A 19067-nucleotide genomic window follows, 5' to 3' on the forward strand; every position below is an offset into this window, starting at 1 on the left:
CCCCATATCCCCATGTCCCCATGTCCCCCTGTCCCCATGTCCCCATGTCCCCATGTCCCCCTGTCCCCATGTCCCCATGTCCCCATGTCCCCCTGTCCCCATATCCCCATATCCCCATGTCCCCATGTCCCCATATCCCCATGTCCCCACATCCCACGTCCCCATGTCCCCATGTCCCCCTGTCCCCATGTCCCCATGTCCCCATGTCCCCCCTGTCCCCATATCCCCATATCCCCATGTCCCCCTGTCCCCATGTCCCCATATCCCCATGTCCCCATGTCCCCCTGTCCCCATGTCCCCATGTCCCCATGTCCCCCTGTCCCCATATCCCCATATCCCCATGTCCCCCTGTCCCCATGTCCCCATATCCCCATGTCCCCCTGTCCCCATGTCCCCATATCCCCATGTCCCCACATCCCACGTCCCCATGTCCCCATGTCCCCCCCCCCATAATTCCTCCTGGGGTGTCCCCAGGGGTGTCCCCCCCCCCCCCCCCGTTATTTCCCAACGTGGCGCCCGCCCGACCGGCTCCTCCGACGCCACCACGGGCTCCGGCACAACCGGTCTCGCCGGTCGCGGCAACACCTCGCGGGGTGGGATCGGCCACCGACGCCAACCCTGGGACGACCCAACGCGCCACAACCGGCACCGGCACCGGCGGGGACTCGACCCGAGCCACCCAGCACCTTGGGGGGACCTTCCCGGCTTCAACCGGCCTCGGGAAACTCAACCGGGGGCCTCCAACTACCTTGGTGGGACCATCGGAGCTTCAACCGGCCTCGGGAAACTCAACCGGGGACCTCCAAGCAGCTTGGTGGGTTCATCGCAGCTTCAACCGGCATCAGAAAACTCAACCGGAGGCCTCCAACTACCTTGGGGGGACCTTCCCGGCTTCAACCGGCCTCGGAAAACTCAACCGGAGGCCTCCAACTACCTTGGTGGGATCATCGGAGCTTCAACCGGCATCGGAAAACTCAACCGGAGGCCTCCAAGCAGCTTGGTGGGATCATCGGAGCTTCAATCGGCATCGGAAAACTCAACCGGGGGCCTCCAAGCAGCTTGGTGGGATCATCAGAGCTTCAACCGGCATCGGAAAACTCAACCGGGGGCCTCCAAGCAGCTTGGTGGGACCTTCCTGGCTTCAACCGGCCTCAGAAAACTCAACCGGAGGCCTCCAACTACCTTGGTGGGATCATCGGAGCTTCAATCGGCATCGGAAAACTCGACCGGAGACCTCCACCTACCTTGGTGGGATCATCAGAGCTTCAATCGGCATCGGAAAACTCAACCAGAGGCCTCCACCTACCTTGGTGGGATCATCAGAGCTTCAATCGGCATCGGAAAACTCAACCGGAGGTCACTAAGCAGCTTGGTGGGATCATTGGAGCTTCAACCATCACCAGAGGGTGTTGGAAAACTCATACGGAGGCCACTAAGCAGCTTGGTGGGATCTTCAGAGCTTCAAAAGGCATCGGGAAACTCAACCGGAGGCCTCCAGCTACCTTGGTGGGATCATCGGAGCTTCAGCCATCACCAGAGGGTGTTGGAAAACTCAACCGGAGGTCACTAAGCAGCTTGGTGGGATCATCAGGGCTTCAGAAGGCGTCGGAAAGCTCAAGGATCAAGGATCCAGCAGCAGGATTGACCAAGGATCAAGGATCCAGCACCAAATTGATTCAAGATCTGGGATCGAACCCCAGAGTTGACTGAGGATCAAGGATCCAGCACCAGGACTGACCAAGGATCAAGGATCCAGCACCAAATTGATTCAAGATCTGGGATCCAGCACCAGGATTGACCCAGGTTCAAGGATCAAAGACCAGGATTGACCAAGGATCAAGGATCCAGCACCAGGATTGACCAAGGATCGAGGATCCAGCACCAGGATTGACCAAGGATCGAGGATCAAACCCCAGGATTGACCAAGGATCGAGGATCAAACCCCAGAATTGACCAAGGATCAAGGATCCAGCACCAGGATTGACCCAAGATCTTGGCTCAGACCCCAGGATTGACCAAGGATCGAGGATCAAACCCCAGGATTGACCAAGGATCAAGGATCAACCCCCAGGATTGACCAAGGATCAAGGATCCAACACCAGGATTGACCGAGGATCAAGGATCAAACCCCAGGATTGACCAAGGATCAAGGATCCAGCACCAGGATTGACCCAAGATCTTGGCTCAGACCCCAGGACTGACCAAGGATCGAGGATCAAACCCCAGGATTGACCAAGGATCGAGGATCCAGCACCAGCATTGACCGAGGATCAAGGATCAAACCCCAGGATTGATCAAGGATCAAACCCCAGGACTGACCAAGGACCAAGGATCCAGCACCAGGATTGACCCAAGATCTTGGCTCAGACCCCAGGACTGACCAAGGATCAAGGATCCAGCACCAGCATTGACCGAGGATCAAGGATCAAACCCCAGGACTGACCAAGGACCAAGGATCCAGCACCAGCATTGACCCAAGATCTTGGCTCAGACCCCAGGATTGACCAAGGACCAAGGATCCAGCACCAGCATTGACCCAAGATCTTGGCTCAGACCCCAGGACTGACCAAGGATCAAGGATCCAGCACCAGCATTGACCGAGGATCAAGGATCCAACCCCAGGACTGACCAAGGACCAAGGATCCGGCACCAGGATTGACCCAAGATCTTGGCTCAGCCCCCAGCATTGACCGAGGACCAAGGATCAAACCCCAGGATTGACCAGGGCTCGAGGACCCAACCCCACCCCCAGGCTGGGCTTTGGCCCCTGCCCCCCGCGCCCGCGGTTCTGCTCTCGGGGAGCCCCGGTGGCCCCGCTCGGGGGGTCCCGGCGAGGACCATGCCTCGCGCTTTCCTGGTGAAGAAACCCTGCGTGGCCCCCACCAAACGCAACTGGAGCCAGGTGCCCGACGACCAGCGGGCCGACATCTACGTCCCCGGTACGGGGGGGGCGGGGGGGGCCCCAGCTGCTTCTGGGGGGGTCCCACATATTTTTGGGGGGGTCCCCCCCCTGTGCGGGGGACGGAGAAGGATCTAGGGGGGATCTAAGGGGTTTTGGGGGGCACCAAGAACCATGTTGAGATGTTCTCTGTGGGCAACGAGGGGTTAATGGGTTTTTTTTTTTTGGGGTGTGGGGTCCCCAGATGTTTTTTGGGGGGGTCCCGGATATTTTTTGGGGGGTCCCAGATACCTGGGGGGGGATGGAGAAGGATTTAGGGGGGCATCTATGGGTTTGGAAGGACCAAGAGGTCCCACCAAGAACCATGTTGAGATGTTCTCTGGGGGCAACGAGGGGTTAATGTTTTTTTTTTTTGGGGTGGGGGGGTCCCCAGATAATTTGGGGGGGTCCCAGGTGTTTTTTGGGGGGTCCCTAGATATCTGGGGGGGGCACAGAAGGATTTAGGGGGGGATCTAAGGGGTTTTGGGGGGCACCAAGAACCATGTTGAGATGTTCTCTGGAGGCAATGGGGGGTTAACGGGGGCACCAAGGGGGGGTCCCCCCTTTTTTTTTGGGGGGGAGGCATTTTGGGGTGCCCTGACCCCCCCTTTTTGGGGTCCCCACTCCCTTTTATCCCTTTGGGGGGGGATTTTGGGGTCCCTGGGGGGGTTTGGGGTCCCTGGGGGGGGTTTGGGGTCCTTAGAAGAGATTTTGGGGTCTCAGGGGGATTTTGGGGTCCCTGGGGGGGTTTGGGGTCCCTGGGGGGGGTTGGGGTCCTTAGAGGAGATTTTGGGGTCTCAGGGGGATTTTGGGGTCCCTAGGGTGGATTTTGGGGTCCTTGGGGGGGGGTTGGGGTCCCTGGGAGGATTTTGGGGTCCTTAGGGGGGTTTTGGGGTCCCTATGGGGGGATTTTGGGGTCCTTAGAGGGGATTTTGGGGTCTCGGGGGGGATTTTGGGGTCCCTGGGGTGGATTTTGGGGTCCCTAGTGGGGGGTTGGGGGTTCCTGGGTCCCTATTTTTTGGGGGGTGAATTTTGGGGTGCCCTGACCCCCCCTTTTTGGGGTCCCCACCCCCTTTTATCCCTTTGGGGGGGGATTTTGGGGTGCTTAGGGGGCTTTTTGGGGTCCCTAGGGGGGATTTTGGGGTCCTTAGGGGGGAATTGGGGTTCCCGAGTCCCTATTTTTTTGGGGGGGGGGTTTGGATTTTGGGGTGCCCTAACCCCCGCTTTTTTTTGGGGGGTGGGGGGGGGTTGGTAGCGTCCCCCCCCGGGCCCCACGCGGTGACTCGGGCCTGAACCCCATAATTTTTGGGGCGTCGTGGCTGGAGCGGCTCAACCGGTTTGGGGGGGGGGGAAGGGAGGGGCCCCCCCAAATCCGCATGGGGGGGGGGTCACTTTATGGGGGTCAGTTTGGGGGGGGTCAGTTTGAGGGGGTCACTTTGAGGGGGTCAGTTTGGGGGGGTCAGTTGGAGGGGGGTCAGTTTGAGGGGGGTCCCCATGTTGGGGGGGGATTATTTGGGGGTGCAACCCCCCCCTAAACCTTCCCCCCCCCCAGTTTTCTTGGGGGGCTCCCCCCTGCGCAGGGACCCCGAACCCGAAGTGGGGGGCCCCCCCCCGCCCCCCCTAGGGCCCTTCCTGCACCCCAAGAGCAAGGTAGGGGGGGTCCCCGAAATTGGGGGGGGGGTCCCTAAAGTGTATGGGGGGTCTCGAAGTGGGGGGGGGTGTCTCAAAGTGGGGGGGGGGGTCCTTGGGGTCGGGGGTCCCCATGACTTGGGGCTCCTTGATGTTGGGGGTCCCCGATGTTGGGGGGTTCCTCAAAGTGGGGGGGTCCCATGACCAGGGGGTCCCCAAAGTTGATGAGGTGGTTCCTTGGGGTTGGGGGTCCCCATGACTCGGGGTCCCCAAAGTGGGGGGGTCCCATGACCAGGGGGTCCCCAAAGTTGATGAGGGAGTGTCCTTGGGGTTGGGGGTCCCCATGACTCGGGGGTCCCCGATGTTGGGGTGTTCCTCAAAGTGGGGGGGGTCCCATGACCAGGGGGTCCCCAAAGTTGAGGAGAGGGGGTCCTTGGGGTTGGGGTCCCCATGACTTGGGGGTCCCTAAGGTTGGGGGGTTCCTCAAAGTGGGGGGGGGTCCATGGGGTTGGGGGTCCCCATGACTTGGGGGTCTTCAAAGTGGGGGGGTCCCATGACCAGGGGGTCCCCAAAGTTGAGGATGGAGGGGGTCCTTGGGGTTGGGGGTCCCCATGATTTGGGGTCCCCATGACTTGGGGGTGTTCAAAGTGGGGGGGTCCCATGGTTAGGGGGTCCCCAAAGTTGAGGATGGGGTCCTTGGGGTTGGGGGTCCCCATGACTTGGGGGTCTTCAAAGTGGGGGGGTCCCATGGTCAGAGGGGTCCTCAAAGTTGATGAGGGGGTGTCCTTGGGGTTGGGGGTCCCCATGATTTGGGGTCCCCATGACTTGGGGGTCTTCAAAGTGGGGGGGGTCCCATGGTCAGGGGGTCCCCAAAGTTGAGGGAAGGGGGTTCCATGGGGTTGGGGTCCCCATGACTTGGGGGTCCCTAAGGTTGGGGGGTTCCTCAAAGTGGGGGGGGTCCATGGGGTTGGGGGTCCCCATGACTTGGGGGTGTTCAAAGTGGGGGGGTCCCATGGTCAGAGGGGTCCTCAAAGTTGATGAGGGGGGGTCCTTGGGGTTGGGGGTCCCCATGACTCGGGGGTCCCCAAAGTTGGGGGGGGTTCCTCAAAGTGGGGGGGTCCCATGACCAGGGGGTCCCCAAAGTTGAGGAGGGGGGGGTCCTTGGGGTCGGGGGTCCCCATGACTCGGGGGTCCCTAAAGTTGGGGGGGGGTCCCCTCTAATTTAACCCCTTCCTCCCCCAGCAGGTGCCCCCGGGCCCCGCGGGGGCTCCCCCACCCCCCAGCCTCCTCCCCCCGGAGGGGTCGCAGTCGGGGGGCCCGGTCGGGGGGGGCCCCCTAGGCGGGGGGGTCCCCACCGGGGGGGTCCCCGAGGTCTTCTCGTGCCCCGTGTGCCACAAGAGCTTCGGGTTCCAGCGGCTGCTGAACCGGCACCTCAAGTGCCACAGCCAGGTGAAGCGGCACCTGTGCCCCTTCTGCGCCAAGGGCTTCAACGACACCTTCGACCTCAAGAGACACGTCAGGACGCACACGGGTCAGGGGACACGGGGACACGGGGGTGGAGATGGGGAGGGAGATGATGGAGATGGTGGGGATGGAGGGGATGGGGATGGTGGGATGGAGGGGATGGAGATGGTGGGGATGGAGATGATGGAGATGGAGATGATGGGGATGATGGGGATGATGGAGATGATGGGGATGGAGGTGATGGGGATGGAGGTGATGGGGATGGAGGGGATGGGGATGGAGGTGATGGGGATGATGGGGATGGAGGTGATGGGGATGGGGGTGATGGGGATGGAGGTGATGGGGATGGAGGAGATGGGGATGGAGGTGATGGGGATGGAGGTGATGGGGAAGATGGGGATGGAGGTGATGGAGATGATGGAGATGGAGGGGATGGAGATGATGGGGATGGAGATGATGGAGATGGAGGTGATGGAGATGATGGGGATGGAGGGGATGGGGATGGAGGGGATGGGGATGATGGGATTGGGGATGATGGAGGTGATGGGGATGGAGATGATGGAGATGGAGGTGATGGGGATGGAGATGATGGAGATGGAGGTGATGGAGATGATGGGGATGGAGGGGATGGGGATGATGGGATTGGGGATGATGGAGATGATGGGGATGGAGATGATGGAGATGGAGGTGATGGGGGTTGAGCTAATGGGGATGGAGATGATTGAGATGATGATGGGGATGGAAATTACAAAGATGGAGATGATAGAGATGATAGAGCTGATGGGGATGATGAAGATGATGGGGATGGAGATGAGGGAGATGGGGATGATGGAGATGATGGGGATGGAGGGGATGGGGATGGAGATGGAGGTGATGGAGATGGAGGTGATGGGGATGATGGGGATGGAGGTGATGGGGATGGAGGTGATGGGGATGATGGGGATGGAGGTGATGGAGATGGAGGTGATGGGGATGATGGGGATGGAGGTGATCGAGATGATGATGGGGATGGAAATGAGAAAGATGGAGATGATAGAGATGATAGAGCTGATGGGGATGATGGAGATGATGGGGATGGAGATGATGGGGATGGAGGGGATGGGGATGGAGGGGATGGGGATGGAGATGGCGGGGATGGAGGTGATGGCGATGGAGGTGATGGACATGATGATGGGGATGGAAATGAGAAAGATGGAGATGATAGAGGTGATGGAGCTGATGGGGATGGAGATGGGGATGATGGAGATGGGGATGATGGTGATGGGGATGGAGACGATGGGGATGGAGATGGAGGCGATGGGGATGGAGCTGATGGGATGGAGATGCGGATGGAGGTGATGAGGTTGGAGCTGATGGAGATGGGGATGGAGCTGATGGGGATGGACGTGATGGGGATGGACGTGATGGGGATGGACGTGATGGGGATGGAGCTGATGGGGATGGAGCTGATGGGGACGGAGCTGATGGAGATGATGGGGATGGGGATGATGGGGATGGAGCAGATGGAGATGATGATGGAGATGATGGGGATGATGAAGGGGATGGAAATGAGAAAGATGGAGATGATGATAGAGGTGGTGGAGCTGATGGTGATGGGGATGATGAAGATGATGGTGATGGGGATGGAGGTGATGGAGATGGAGGTGATGGGGATGGAGGGGATGGGGATGGAGGGGATGGAGATGGAGGTGATGGGGATGGAGGTGATGGGGATGGAGGTGATGGGGATGGAGATGGAGATGGAGATGATGGAGATGGAGATGATGGAGATGGACATGATGGAGCTGATGGGGCTGGAGGAGATGGGGCTGGAGGGGGTGACGGAGCGTGCGGCGCCCCCCGCAGGCGTGCGGCCCTACAAGTGCAGCGTGTGCGAGAAGGCCTTCACGCAGCGCTGCTCGCTCGAGTCCCACCTCAAGAAGATCCACGGCGTGGCCCAGCGCTACGCCTACAAGGAGCGGCGGGCCAAGCTCTACGTGTGCGAGGAGTGCGGGGGCACGGCCGACAGCCAGGACGCCCACCTGGCCCACCTGCGCCAGCGCCACCCCCACAGCCCCCTCCTGGCCAAGCTGGCCCGCAAGGCGCCCCCCCCGGCCCCCCGCCTCGCGCCCCCCGCCCTGCCCCTGGCCCCCTAGCCGCCCCCCCCAAACAATCCTGGGATCCCCCTTGGCCCCACAGCACCGACCCCCAAAATCCTGGGATCCCCCTTGGCCCCACAGCGCCGGCTCCTGAATCATTGGGGATCCCCCTTGGCCCCACAGCCTGAACCCTAAATCATTGGGGATCCCCCTTGGCCCCACAGCTGAACCCTAAATCATTGGGGATCCCCCTTGGCCCCACAGCTGAACCCTAAATCATTGGGGATCCCCCTTGGCCCCATAGCACCGACCCCCAAAATCCTGGGATCCCCCTTGGCCCCACAGCACCGACCCCCAAAATCCTGGGATCCCCCTTGGCCCCACAGCGCCGACCCCCAAAATCCTGGGATCCCCCTTGGCCCCACAGCATGAACCCTAAATCATTGGGGATCCCCCTTGGCCCCACAGCTGAACCCTAAATCATTGGGATCCCCCTTGGCCCCACAGCGCTGGCTCCTGAATCATTGGGATCCCCCTTGGCCCCACAGCATGAACCCTAAATCATTGGGGATCCCCCTTGGCCCCACAGCTGAACCCTAAATCATTGGGATCCCCCTTGGCCCCACAGCGCTGGCTCCTGAATCATTGGGATCCCCCTTGGCCCCACAGCACTGGCTCCTGAGTCATTGGGATCCCCCTTGGCCCCACAGCCTGAACCCTAAATCATTGGGGATCCCCCTTGGCCCCACAGCTGAACCCTAAATCATTGGGATCCCCCTTGGCCCCACAGCTGAACCCTAAATCATTGGGGATCCCCCTTGGCCCCATAGCACCGACCCCCAAAATCCTGGGATCCCCCTTGGCCCCACAGCTGAACCCTAAATCATTGGGGATCCCCCTTGGCCCCACAGCTGAACCCTAAATCATTGGGGATCCCCCTTGGCCCCATAGCACCGACCCCCAAAATCCTGGGATCCCCCTTGGCCCCACAGCACCGACCCCCAAAATCCTGGGATCCCCCTTGGCCCCACAGCGCCGACCCCCAAAATCCTGGGATCCCCCTTGGCCCCACAGCATGAACCCTAAATCATTGGGGATCCCCCTTGGCCCCACAGCTGAACCCTAAATCATTGGGATCCCCCTTGGCCCCACAGCGCTGGCTCCTGAATCATTGGGATCCCCCTTGGCCCCACAGCCTGAACCCTAAATCATTGGGGATCCCCCTTGGCCCCACAGCTGAACCCTAAATCACTGGGGATCCCCCTTGGCCCCACAGCGCTGGCTCCTGAATCATTGGGATCCCCCTTGGCCCCACAGCACTGGCTCCTGAGTCATTGGGATCCCCCTTGGCCCCACAGCCTGAACCCTAAATCATTGGGGATCCCCCTTGGCCCCACAGCTGAACCCTAAATCATTGGGATCCCCCTTGGCCCCACAGCTGAACCCTAAATCATTGGGGATCCCCCTTGGCCCCATAGCACCGACCCCCAAAATCCTGGGATCCCCCTTGGCCCCACAGCACCGACCCCCAAAATCCTGGGATCCCCCTTGGCCCCACAGCTGAACCCTAAATCATTGGGGATCCCCCTTGGCCCCATAGCACCGACCCCCAAAATCCTGGGATCCCCCTTGGCCCCACAGCACCGACCCCCAAAATCCTGGGATCCCCCTTGGCCCCACAGCGCCGACCCCCAAAATCCTGGGATCCCCCTTGGCCCCACAGCATGAACCCTAAATCATTGGGGATCCCCCTTGGCCCCACAGCTGAACCCTAAATCATTGGGATCCCCCTTGGCCCCACAGCGCTGGCTCCTGAATCATTGGGATCCCCCTTGGCCCCACAGCCTGAACCCTAAATCATTGGGGATCCCCCTTGGCCCCACAGCTGAACCCTAAATCACTGGGGATCCCCCTTGGCCCCACAGCTGAACCCTAAATCATTGGGATCCCCCTTGGCCCCACAGCTGAACCCTAAATCACTGGGGATCCCCCTTGGCCCCACAGCTGAACCCTAAATCACTGGGGATCCCCCTTGGCCCCACAGTGTGAACCCTAAATCATTGGGATCCCCCTTGGCCCCACAGCACCGGCCCTTGAGTCATTGGGGATCCCCCTTGGCCCCACAGCCTGAACCCTAAATCATTGGGATCCCCCTTGGCCCCACAGTGTGAACCCCAAATCACTGGGATCCCCCCACTTTGGGGCCTGAATCCCTCTTTAAGTGCCCCCCCCCCCCTTTGGGGTCTATCCCCCTCTATAGGGTCTGAGCCCCCCTCTTTGGGGTCTAACCCCCTCTATGGGGTCTGACACCCCCTCTATAGGGTCATCAGCCCCCCCTCTTTGGGGTCTGACACCCCCTCTATAGGGTCTGAGCCCCCCCTTTAAGTGCCTGACCCCCCCCCTCTATAGGGCCTGGCTCCCCCATTTTGGGGGCTGAGCCCCTCTATAGGGTCTCAGCCCCCCCTCTTTGGGGTCTAACCCCCTCTATGGGGTCTGACCCCCCCCTTAAGGGTCATGAGCCCCCTCCTCTATAGGGTCTAACCCCCTCTATAGGGTCTAACCCCCCCGCCATGGGGTCTGACCCCCCCTCTTTGGGGTCCCACCCCCTCTATAGGTTCTGACCCCCCCTCTAGAGGGTCTGACCCCCCTTTTTTTTGGGGGGTGGGGGGTGTGTCTGGCTGCTACGGGAAATAAACTGCTTGGGGAGGCCCCGCCCCCTCCTCACTGACCACGCCCCCTTCCTTATAGCATCCATAGGGCCTCCCCCAGGATCCATAGGGCCCCCTCCCTGCCCCATAGCATCAGCCATAGGGCCCCCCCCACTTCCCCACAGCCCCTATAGCATCCATAGGGCCTCCCCCAGCCCCATAGCATCACCCATAGGGCCCCCCCCCACTTCCCCACAGCCCCTATAGCATCCATAGGGCCTCCCCCAGCCCCATAGCATCACCCATAGGCCCCCCCCCCACTTCCCCACAGCCCCTATAGCATCCATAGGGCCTCCCCCAGCCCCATAGCATCACCCATAGGCCCCCCCCCCCACTTCCCCACAGCCCCTATAGCATCCATAGGGCCTCCCCCAGCCCCATAGCATCACCTATAGGGGCCCCCCCCCACTTCCCCACAGCCCCTATAGCATCCATAGGGCCTCCCCCAGCCCCATAGCATCACCCATAGGGCCCCCCCCCACTTCCCCACAGCCCCTATAGCATCCATAGGGCCTCCCCCAGCCCCATAGCATCACCCATAGGCCCCCCCCCACTTCCCCACAGCCCCTATAGCATCCATAGGGCCTCCCCCAGCCCCATAGCATCACCCATAGGGCCCCCCCCCACTTCCCCACAGCCCCTATAGCATCCATAGGGCCTCCCCCAGCCCCATAGCATCACCTATAGGGCCCCCCCCACTTCCCCACAGCCCCTATAGCATCCATAGGGCCTCCCCCAGCCCCATAGCATCACCCATAGGCCCCCCCCCCACTTCCCCACAGCCCCTATAGCATCCATAGGGCCTCCCCCAGCCCCATAGCATCACCCATAGGGCCCCCCCCACTTCCCCACAGCCCCTATAGCATCCATAGGGCCTCCCCCAGCCCCATAGCATCACCCATAGGGCCCCCCCCACTTCCCCACAGCCCCTATAGCATCCATAGGGCCTCCCCCAGCCCCATAGCATCACCTATAGGGCCCCCCCCACTTCCCCACAGCCCCTATAGCATCCATAGGGCCTCCCCCAGCCCCATAGCATCACCTATAGGGCCCCCCCCACTTCCCCACAGCCCCTATAGCATCCATAGGGCCTCCCCCAGCCCCATAGCATCACCCATAGGCCCCCCCCCACTTCCCCACAGCCCCTATAGCATCCATAGGGCCCCCTCCCTGCCCCATAGCATCACCCATAGCCCCCCCCCCCACTTCCCCACAGCCCCTATAGCATCCATAGGGCCTCCCCCAGCCCCATAGCATCACCCATAGGCCCCCCCCCCACTTCCCCACAGCCCCTATAGCATCCATAGGGCCCCCTCCCTGCCCCATAGCATCACCCATAGGGCCCCCCCCACTTCCCCACAGCCCCTATAGCATCCATAGGGCCCCTCCCATCCCCTATAGCATCCATAGGGCCCCTCCCACCCCCTATAGAATCCATAGGCCCCCTCGTTAGTCCAGTTTTTATTACCCCTCCCCCCCCTCCTTTTTATTCCAAGGGGGGGGGGTTGGGGTGGGGGAGGGGGGCGCCCCCCCCCCCCCCCTTTTCCAGCTTTTGTTCCCACGGGGGGGGGGGTGGGGGGGGGATTTTTTGGGGTCCCCCCCCCTTTGGTCACGTGATCCCCCCCCTCCCCCCCCAATTTGGCACTTGGGGGGGGGATGAGACCCCCCCCTAAGGCAGCGAAGGGGTTAATGGGGGGGACCCCTAATTAAGGGACCCCCACTCATTAAGGGACCCCCCCCTACTATTAAAGGGACACCCCCTAGTATTAAAGGACCCCCCCATTAATTAAGGGACCCCCCCTCATTAAGGCGCCCCCCCCAAAAGGTGCTGGAACCCCCCCTAATTAAGGGATCCCCCCTAATTAAGGGATCCCCCCTAATTAAGGGACAACCCCCCCCAAAAAAGGTGCTTAATTAAGGGAGCCCCCTAATTAAGGGACCCCCCCCCCCCCCAAATGGTGCTGCAACCCCCCCCTAATTAAGGGACTCCCCTAATTTAGGAGATCCTCAGTAATTAAGGGATGCCCCCTAATTAAAAGACCCCCATCCCTCATTAAGGGATCCTCCTTAATTAAGGACACCCCCACTATTAAAGGACACCCCCATTAATTAAGGGACCCCCTCTAATTAAGGAACCCCCTCTAATTAAGGGACCCCCCCACTCCAATTAAGGAACGCCCCCCAATTAAGGAACATCCCCTCTAATTAAACCTGGAGCCCCCGCCCCCCAATTAAGCCCTGAGCCCCTCTAATTAAGCTCGGAGCTCCTCTAATCAAGCCTGGAGGCCCCTAATTAAGCCCTGAACCCCCCTAATTAAGTGTGGACCCACCCTAATTAAGCCTGGAGGTCCCTAATTAAGCCCTGAGCCCCCCTAATCAAGCCTGGAGGCCCCTAATTAAGCCCTGAGCCCCCCTAATTAAGCCTGGAGCCCCTCTAATTAAGCCTGGAGCCCCCTAATTATGCTCTGAGCCCCCCTAATCAAGCCTGGAGGCCCCTAATTAAGTCCTGAGCCCCTCTAATTAAGCCTGCAGCCCCCCTAATCAAGTCCTGAGCCCCCTAATTAAGCCTGGAGGCCCCTAATTAAGCCCTGAGCCCCTCTAATTAAGCCTGCAGCCCCCCTAATTAAGCCTGCAGCCCCCCTAATCAAGCCCTGAGCCCCCTAATTAATTGCGGACCCCCCTAATTAAGCCCTTGGCCCCCCTAATCAAGCCCTGAACTCCTCTAATTAAGCCAGGAACCCCCTAATTATGCTCTGAGCCCCCCTAATTAAGCCCTGAGCCCTCCTAATTAAGCCCGGAGGCCCTATAATCAAGCCTTGAGCCCCCTAATTAAGTGTGGACCCCCCTAATTAAGCCCTCGGCCCCCCTAATCAAGCCCTGAGCTTCTCTAATTAAGCCTGGAGCCTCCTAATTACGCTCTGAGCCCCCCTAATTAAGCCCTGAGCCCCTCTAGTTAAGCCTGCAGCCCCCCTAATCAAGCCCAGAGCCCCCTAATTAAGCCTGGAGACCCTCTAATTAAGCCTGGAGACCCTCTAATCAAGCCCTGAACCCCTCTAATCAAGCCTGGAGGCCCCTAATTAAGCCTGGAGCCCCTTAATTAAGGACTGAAAGGGGGGGGAGGTCCTTTTGGGGTGGATTTTTGGGGTTTGGGGGTGGATTTGGGGGTTCAGGGGGGTCATTGGGGGGTTAATTAAGAAGATCCTCATTATGGGGGGCTCTTAAAGGGCCAGCACCCCATTTTTTTAGTGGGGGGAGGTCCTTTTGGGGTGGATTTTTGGGGTTCAGGGGTGGATTTTTGGGGTTCAGGGGGGTTCATTGAGGGGATCCTCATTATGGGGGGGTGTCCTCAGTATGGGGGTGCTCTTAAAGGGCCAGCACCCCATTTTTTTAGTGGGGGGAGGTCCTTTTGGGGTGGATTTTTGGGGTTCAGGGGGGTTAATAGGGGGAATCCTCATTATAGGGGGGCTCTTAAAGGGCCAGCACCCCATTTTTTTAGTGGGGGGAGGTCCTTTTGGGGTGGATTTTTGGGGTTCAGGGGGTGGATTTTTTTATTTTTGGGGGGGTCCCTCCTGGATCTCGGCGATGAGGTCGTCGCCCTCGAGGCTGAGGCCGGGGCGGACGTGGAGCCGGACGACGGTGCCGGCCACGGGCGCCGTCACCACCGTCTCCATCTTCATGGCGCTCAGGACGCAGATGGGGGACCCCTTGGCCACCTGAGCCCCGACCTCCACCCGCACCTCGACCACCTCGCCCGGCATCGGCGCCCCAACCTGCCCCCGCGCCTCCCGCTGCGCCTTGGGGTGCACGTGCATCTCCTGCCGAGAGACAAGGGACCCCCCGTCAGCCTCCGAAGAGGGACGGGAACGACAAAAAATCCCAAAAAGCTCCCTCTAGGAGCTCCAAACCCACCTTGAGGGCCTCCAAACCCCCTCCAGCAGCTCCAAAAGCACCTTGAGGGCCTCCAAGCCCCCTCCAGGAGCTCCAAACCCACCTTGAGGGCCTCCAGAACCACCTTGAGAACCTCCAGAACCACCTTGAGGGCCTCCAAACCCCCTCCAGCAGCTCCAAAAGCACCTTGAGGGCCTCCAAGCCCCCTCCAGGAGCTCTAAACCCACCTTGAGGGCCTCCAGAACCACCTTCAGGAGCTCCAAAAGCACCTTGAGGGCCTCCAAACCCCCTCTAGGAGCTCTAAAAGCACCTTAAGGGCCTCCAAACCACCCTGAGAACCTCCAAAACCACCCTGAGGGCCTCCAAAACCCCTCTAGGAGCTCCAAACACACCTTGAGGGCCCCCAAAACATCACTGGAACCCAAGAACCTCCAAAGTTCCTCAAGATCCTCCACGGAGGACCTCAAACCAACCACCTGAGATCTTCAAAACCACCTTGAGGACCTCAAAGTCACCTTGGAGACCTCAAAACTACCATCAATGAACTTCAAAAGCACCTCGAGGGCCTCCAAAAGCACCTCGAGGGCCTCCAAAAGCACCTCGAGGGCCTCCAAAAGCACCTCGAGGGCCTCCAAAAGCACCTCGAGGGCCTCCAAAAGCACCTCGAGGAGCTCCAGAACTACCTTGAGGTCCTCCAAAACCAACTTGAGGTCCTCCAAACCCCCTCTAGGTCCTCCAAAAGCACCTTGAGGTCCTCCAACCCCCCTCTAGGAGCTCCAAAAGCACCTTGAGGTACTCCAAACCCCCCTCTAGGAGCTCCAAAAGCACCTTGAGGGCCTCCAAACCCCCCTCTAGGAGCTCCAAAACCACCTCGAGGGCCTCCAAAACCACCTCGAGGGCCTCCAAAACCACCTCTACAAGCTCCAGAACTACCTTGAGGTCCTCCAAAAGCACCTTGAGGTCCTCCAAAAGCACCTTGAGGTCCTCCAAAAGCACCTTGAGGTCCTCCAACCCCCCTCTAGGAGCTCCAAAAGCACCTCGAGGGCCTCCAAAAGCACCTCGAGGGCCTCCAAACCACCCTAAGAACCTCCAAACCCACCTTGAGGTCCTCCAAACCCCCTCTAGGTCCTCCAAAAGCACCTTGAGGTCCTCCAACCCCCCTCTAGGAGCTCCAAAAGCACCTTGAGGTCCTCCAAATCCCCCTCGAGGGCCTCCAAAAGCACCTCGAGGGCCTCCAAAAGCACCTCGAGGGCCTCCAAACCCCCTCTAGGTCCTCCAAAAGCACCTTGAGGTCCTCCAACCCCCCTCTAGGAGCTCCAAAAGCACCTTGAGGTCCTCCAAATCCCCCTCGAGGGCCTCCAAAAGCACCTCGAGGTCCTCCAAAAGCACCTCGAGGGCCTCCAAAAGCACCTCGAGGGCCTCCAAAAGCACCTCGAGGGCCTCCAAAAGCACCTCGAGGGCCTCCAAAAGCACCTTGAGGTCCTCCAAAAGCAACTTGAGGTCCTCCAAACCCCCTCTAGGTCCTCCAAAAGCACCTTGAGGTCCTCCAAAAGCACCTTGAGGTCCTCCAACCCCCCTCTAGGAGCTCCAAACCCACGCTGAGGTCCTCCGAACCCCCTCCAGGAGCTCCAGGAGCCCCTCGAGGAGGTCCCCCCCCCGGCGCACCTTGAGGGCCTGGGCGTCGCGGACGAGGATGGAGCGGAGCTGCCCGTTGAGCTCGAAGAAAACCTCGCGCTGCCCGGCCGCGTTGAGGTCGCCCAGCGCCAGGGCCTTGATGTGCAGGGTCTTGCCCCGCTCCAGCTCCACCTGCGCCGACGGGGGGCGTCCCAGTGCCTCCCAGTGCCTCCCAGTTCAGCCCAGTGCCTCCCAGTCCTCTCCAACCCCCTCCCAGTCCCTCCCAGTCCCTCCCAGTGCCCTCTAATCCCCTCCCAGTTCCCTCCAATCTCCCCCCAGTGCCTCCCAGTCCATCCCACTCCCCTCCAATCCCCTCCCAGTGCCCCCCAATCCCCTCCCAGTGCCCCCCATCCCCTCCCAGTGCCTCCCAGTCCCCTCCAATCCCCTCCCAGTCCCCTCCAACCCCCTCCCAGTGCCTCCCAGTACCTCCCAGTCCCCTCCAATCCCCTCCCAGTCCCCTCTAATCCCCTCCCAGTCCATCCCAGTGCCTCCCAGTCCCCTCCAATCCCCTCCCAGTCCCCTCTAATCCCCTCCCAGTCCATCCCAGTGCCTCCCAGTCCCCTCTAATCCCCTCCCAGTCCCCTCCAACCCCCTCCCAGTGCCTCCCAGTGCCTCCCAGTCCCCTCCAATCCCCTCCCAGTCCCCTCCAATCCCCTCCCAGTCCCCTCCAACCCCCTCCCAGTGCCTCCCAGTGCTCTCTAATCCCCTCCAATCCCCTCCCAGTGCCTCCCAGTGCCTCCCAGTCCCCTCTAATCCCCTCCCAGTCCCCTCCAATCCCCTCCCAGTGCCTCCCAGTGCCTCCCAGTCCCCTCCAACCCCCCCTCCCAGCGCCTCCCAGCGCCCCGCGACCTCGAACTCCTCGGCGATGTGGGGTCCCTCGAGGAAGAGGCGCGTCCCGAGGCAGGCGACAGGCCCGAAGGCGGCTCGGAAGCTCTGAAACTCCTCGTAGACTTTGGGGTACAGGGCGGCCGAGAGCAGCTCCTCGGGGCCGGGGGCCACCCCGTCGCGCTCCCGCAGCTCCCGCCCCAGCGCCTCGAAATCCAGGGGGGGCAGGGAGGCCCCCGGGCGCCCCTCGACCCGAGGGAGACCCTTCAGCACCTGCGGGGGACACCGCCGCGTCGCCACGGCAACCCCAGCATCCCCGGGGCGTCGCTAGGGGGCCGTTGCTAAGGACCAGCCGCTGGGGAGGAGTTGCTAGGGGGCGGTTGCTAAGGACCAGTGACGGAGGGAGCCGTTGCTAGGAGAGCATCCTGCCCTGGGGCGTTGCTAGGGACCCGTTGCTAAGGACCAGTGATGAGGGACCTGTTGCTAGGGGGCCGTTGCTAAGGACCAGTGATGGAGGGACCCATTGCTAAGGACCGGTGATGTGGCAGGGGTTGCTAGGCAGGGGTTGCTAGGCAGCTGTTGCTAAGGACCAGTGATGGAGGACCTGTTGCTAGGGGGCTGTTGCTAAGGACCAGTGATGGGGGAGCCGTTGCTAAGGACCAGCTGATGGGGAGGGGTTGCTAGGGAGCCGTTGCTAAGGGACCAGAGATGGGGGACCCGTTGCTAGGAGAGCATCACACCCCAGGGTGTTGCTAGGGACCCGTTGCTAAGGACCAGCCACGGGGGAGGGGTTGCTAGGGAGCCGTTGCTAAGGACCAGTGATGAGGGACCCGTTGCTAGGGAGCCGTTGCTAAGGACCAGTGATGGAGGGACCCATTGCTAAGGACCGGTGATGTGGCAGGGGTTGCTAGGCAGGGGTTGCTAGGCAGCTGTTGCTAAGGACCAGTGATGGAGGACCTGTTGCTAGGGGGCTGTTGCTAAGGACCAGTGATGGGGAGGGGTTGCTAGGGAGCTGTTGCTAAGGGACCAGAGATGGGGGACCCGTTGCTAGGAGAGCATCACAGCCTGGGGTGTTGCTAGGGAGCCGTTGCTAAGGACCAGTGATGAGGGACCTGTTGCTAGGAGAGCATCACAGCCTGGGGTGTTGCTAGGGAGCCGTTGCTAAGGACCAGTGATGAGGGACCCGTTGCTAGGGGGCCGTTGCTAAGGACCAGTGAAGAGGGACCCGTTGCTAGGGGGCCGTTGCTAAGGACCAGTGATGAGGGACCCGTTGCTAGGGGGCCGTTGCTAAGGACCAGTGATGAGGGACCCGTTGCTAGGGGGCCGTTGCTAAGGACCAGTGATGAGGGACCCGTTGCTAGGGGGCCGTTGCTAAGGACCAGTGATGAGGGACCCGTTGCTAGGGAGCCGTTGCTAAGGACCAGTGATGAGGGACCCGTTGCTAGGGGGCCGTTGCTAAGGACCAGTGATGAGGGACCCGTTGCTAGGGGGCCGTTGCTAAGGACCAGTGATGAGGGACCCGTTGCTAGGGGGCCGTTGCTAAGGACCAGTGATGAGGGACCCGTTGCTAGGGGGCCGTTGCTAAGGACCAGTGATGGAGGGACCCGTTGCTAGGGGGCCGTTGCTAAGGACCGGTGATGGAGGGACCCGTTGCTAAGGACCGGTGATGGGGCAGGGGTTGCTAGGCAGCTGTTGCTAAGGACCAGTGATGGAGGACCTGTTGCTAGGGGGCTGTTGCTAAGGACCAGTGATGGGGGAGCCGTTGCTAAGGACCAGCTGATGGGGAGGGGTTGCTAGGGAGCCGTTGCTAAGGGACCAGAGATGGGGGACCCGTTGCTAGGAGAGCATCACACCCCAGGGTGT

At 60.9% G+C, this 19067-nt stretch overlaps 2 protein-coding genes across 2 annotated transcripts in view; one reads left to right on the forward strand and one right to left on the reverse strand.

The window, feature by feature from the left end:
- Window positions 1-2839: 2839 nt before the first annotated feature.
- Window positions 2840-8166, forward strand: OVOL1 (ovo like transcriptional repressor 1). The gene is made up of 4 exons (XM_069882357.1): window positions 2840-2939; window positions 4491-4588; window positions 5810-6098; window positions 7877-8166. The coding sequence occupies exons 1-4, from the start codon at window positions 2840-2842 to the stop codon at window positions 8164-8166; spliced, it is 777 nt and encodes a 258-aa protein (XP_069738458.1).
- A 5367-nt stretch (window positions 8167-13533) lies between these two features.
- Window positions 13534-19067, reverse strand: part of LOC138734629 (pyruvate carboxylase, mitochondrial-like) — a 40401-nt gene continuing 34867 nt past the window's right edge. Inside the window, exons 18-20 of the mRNA XM_069882385.1 lie at window positions 17229-17477; window positions 16371-16511; window positions 13534-14632 (exon numbers count right to left, since the gene is read on the reverse strand). Coding sequence (XP_069738486.1) covers window positions 14366-14632; window positions 16371-16511; window positions 17229-17477 — 657 coding nt within the window. The 3' untranslated portion in view covers window positions 13534-14365. The remainder of the gene's footprint in view (window positions 14633-16370; window positions 16512-17228; window positions 17478-19067) is intronic.

This window comes from Phaenicophaeus curvirostris, unplaced genomic scaffold (genome assembly GCF_032191515.1).
Source record: "Phaenicophaeus curvirostris isolate KB17595 unplaced genomic scaffold, BPBGC_Pcur_1.0 scaffold_122, whole genome shotgun sequence".
In the NCBI taxonomy this organism is placed as follows: Eukaryota; Metazoa; Chordata; class Aves; order Cuculiformes; family Cuculidae; genus Phaenicophaeus; species Phaenicophaeus curvirostris.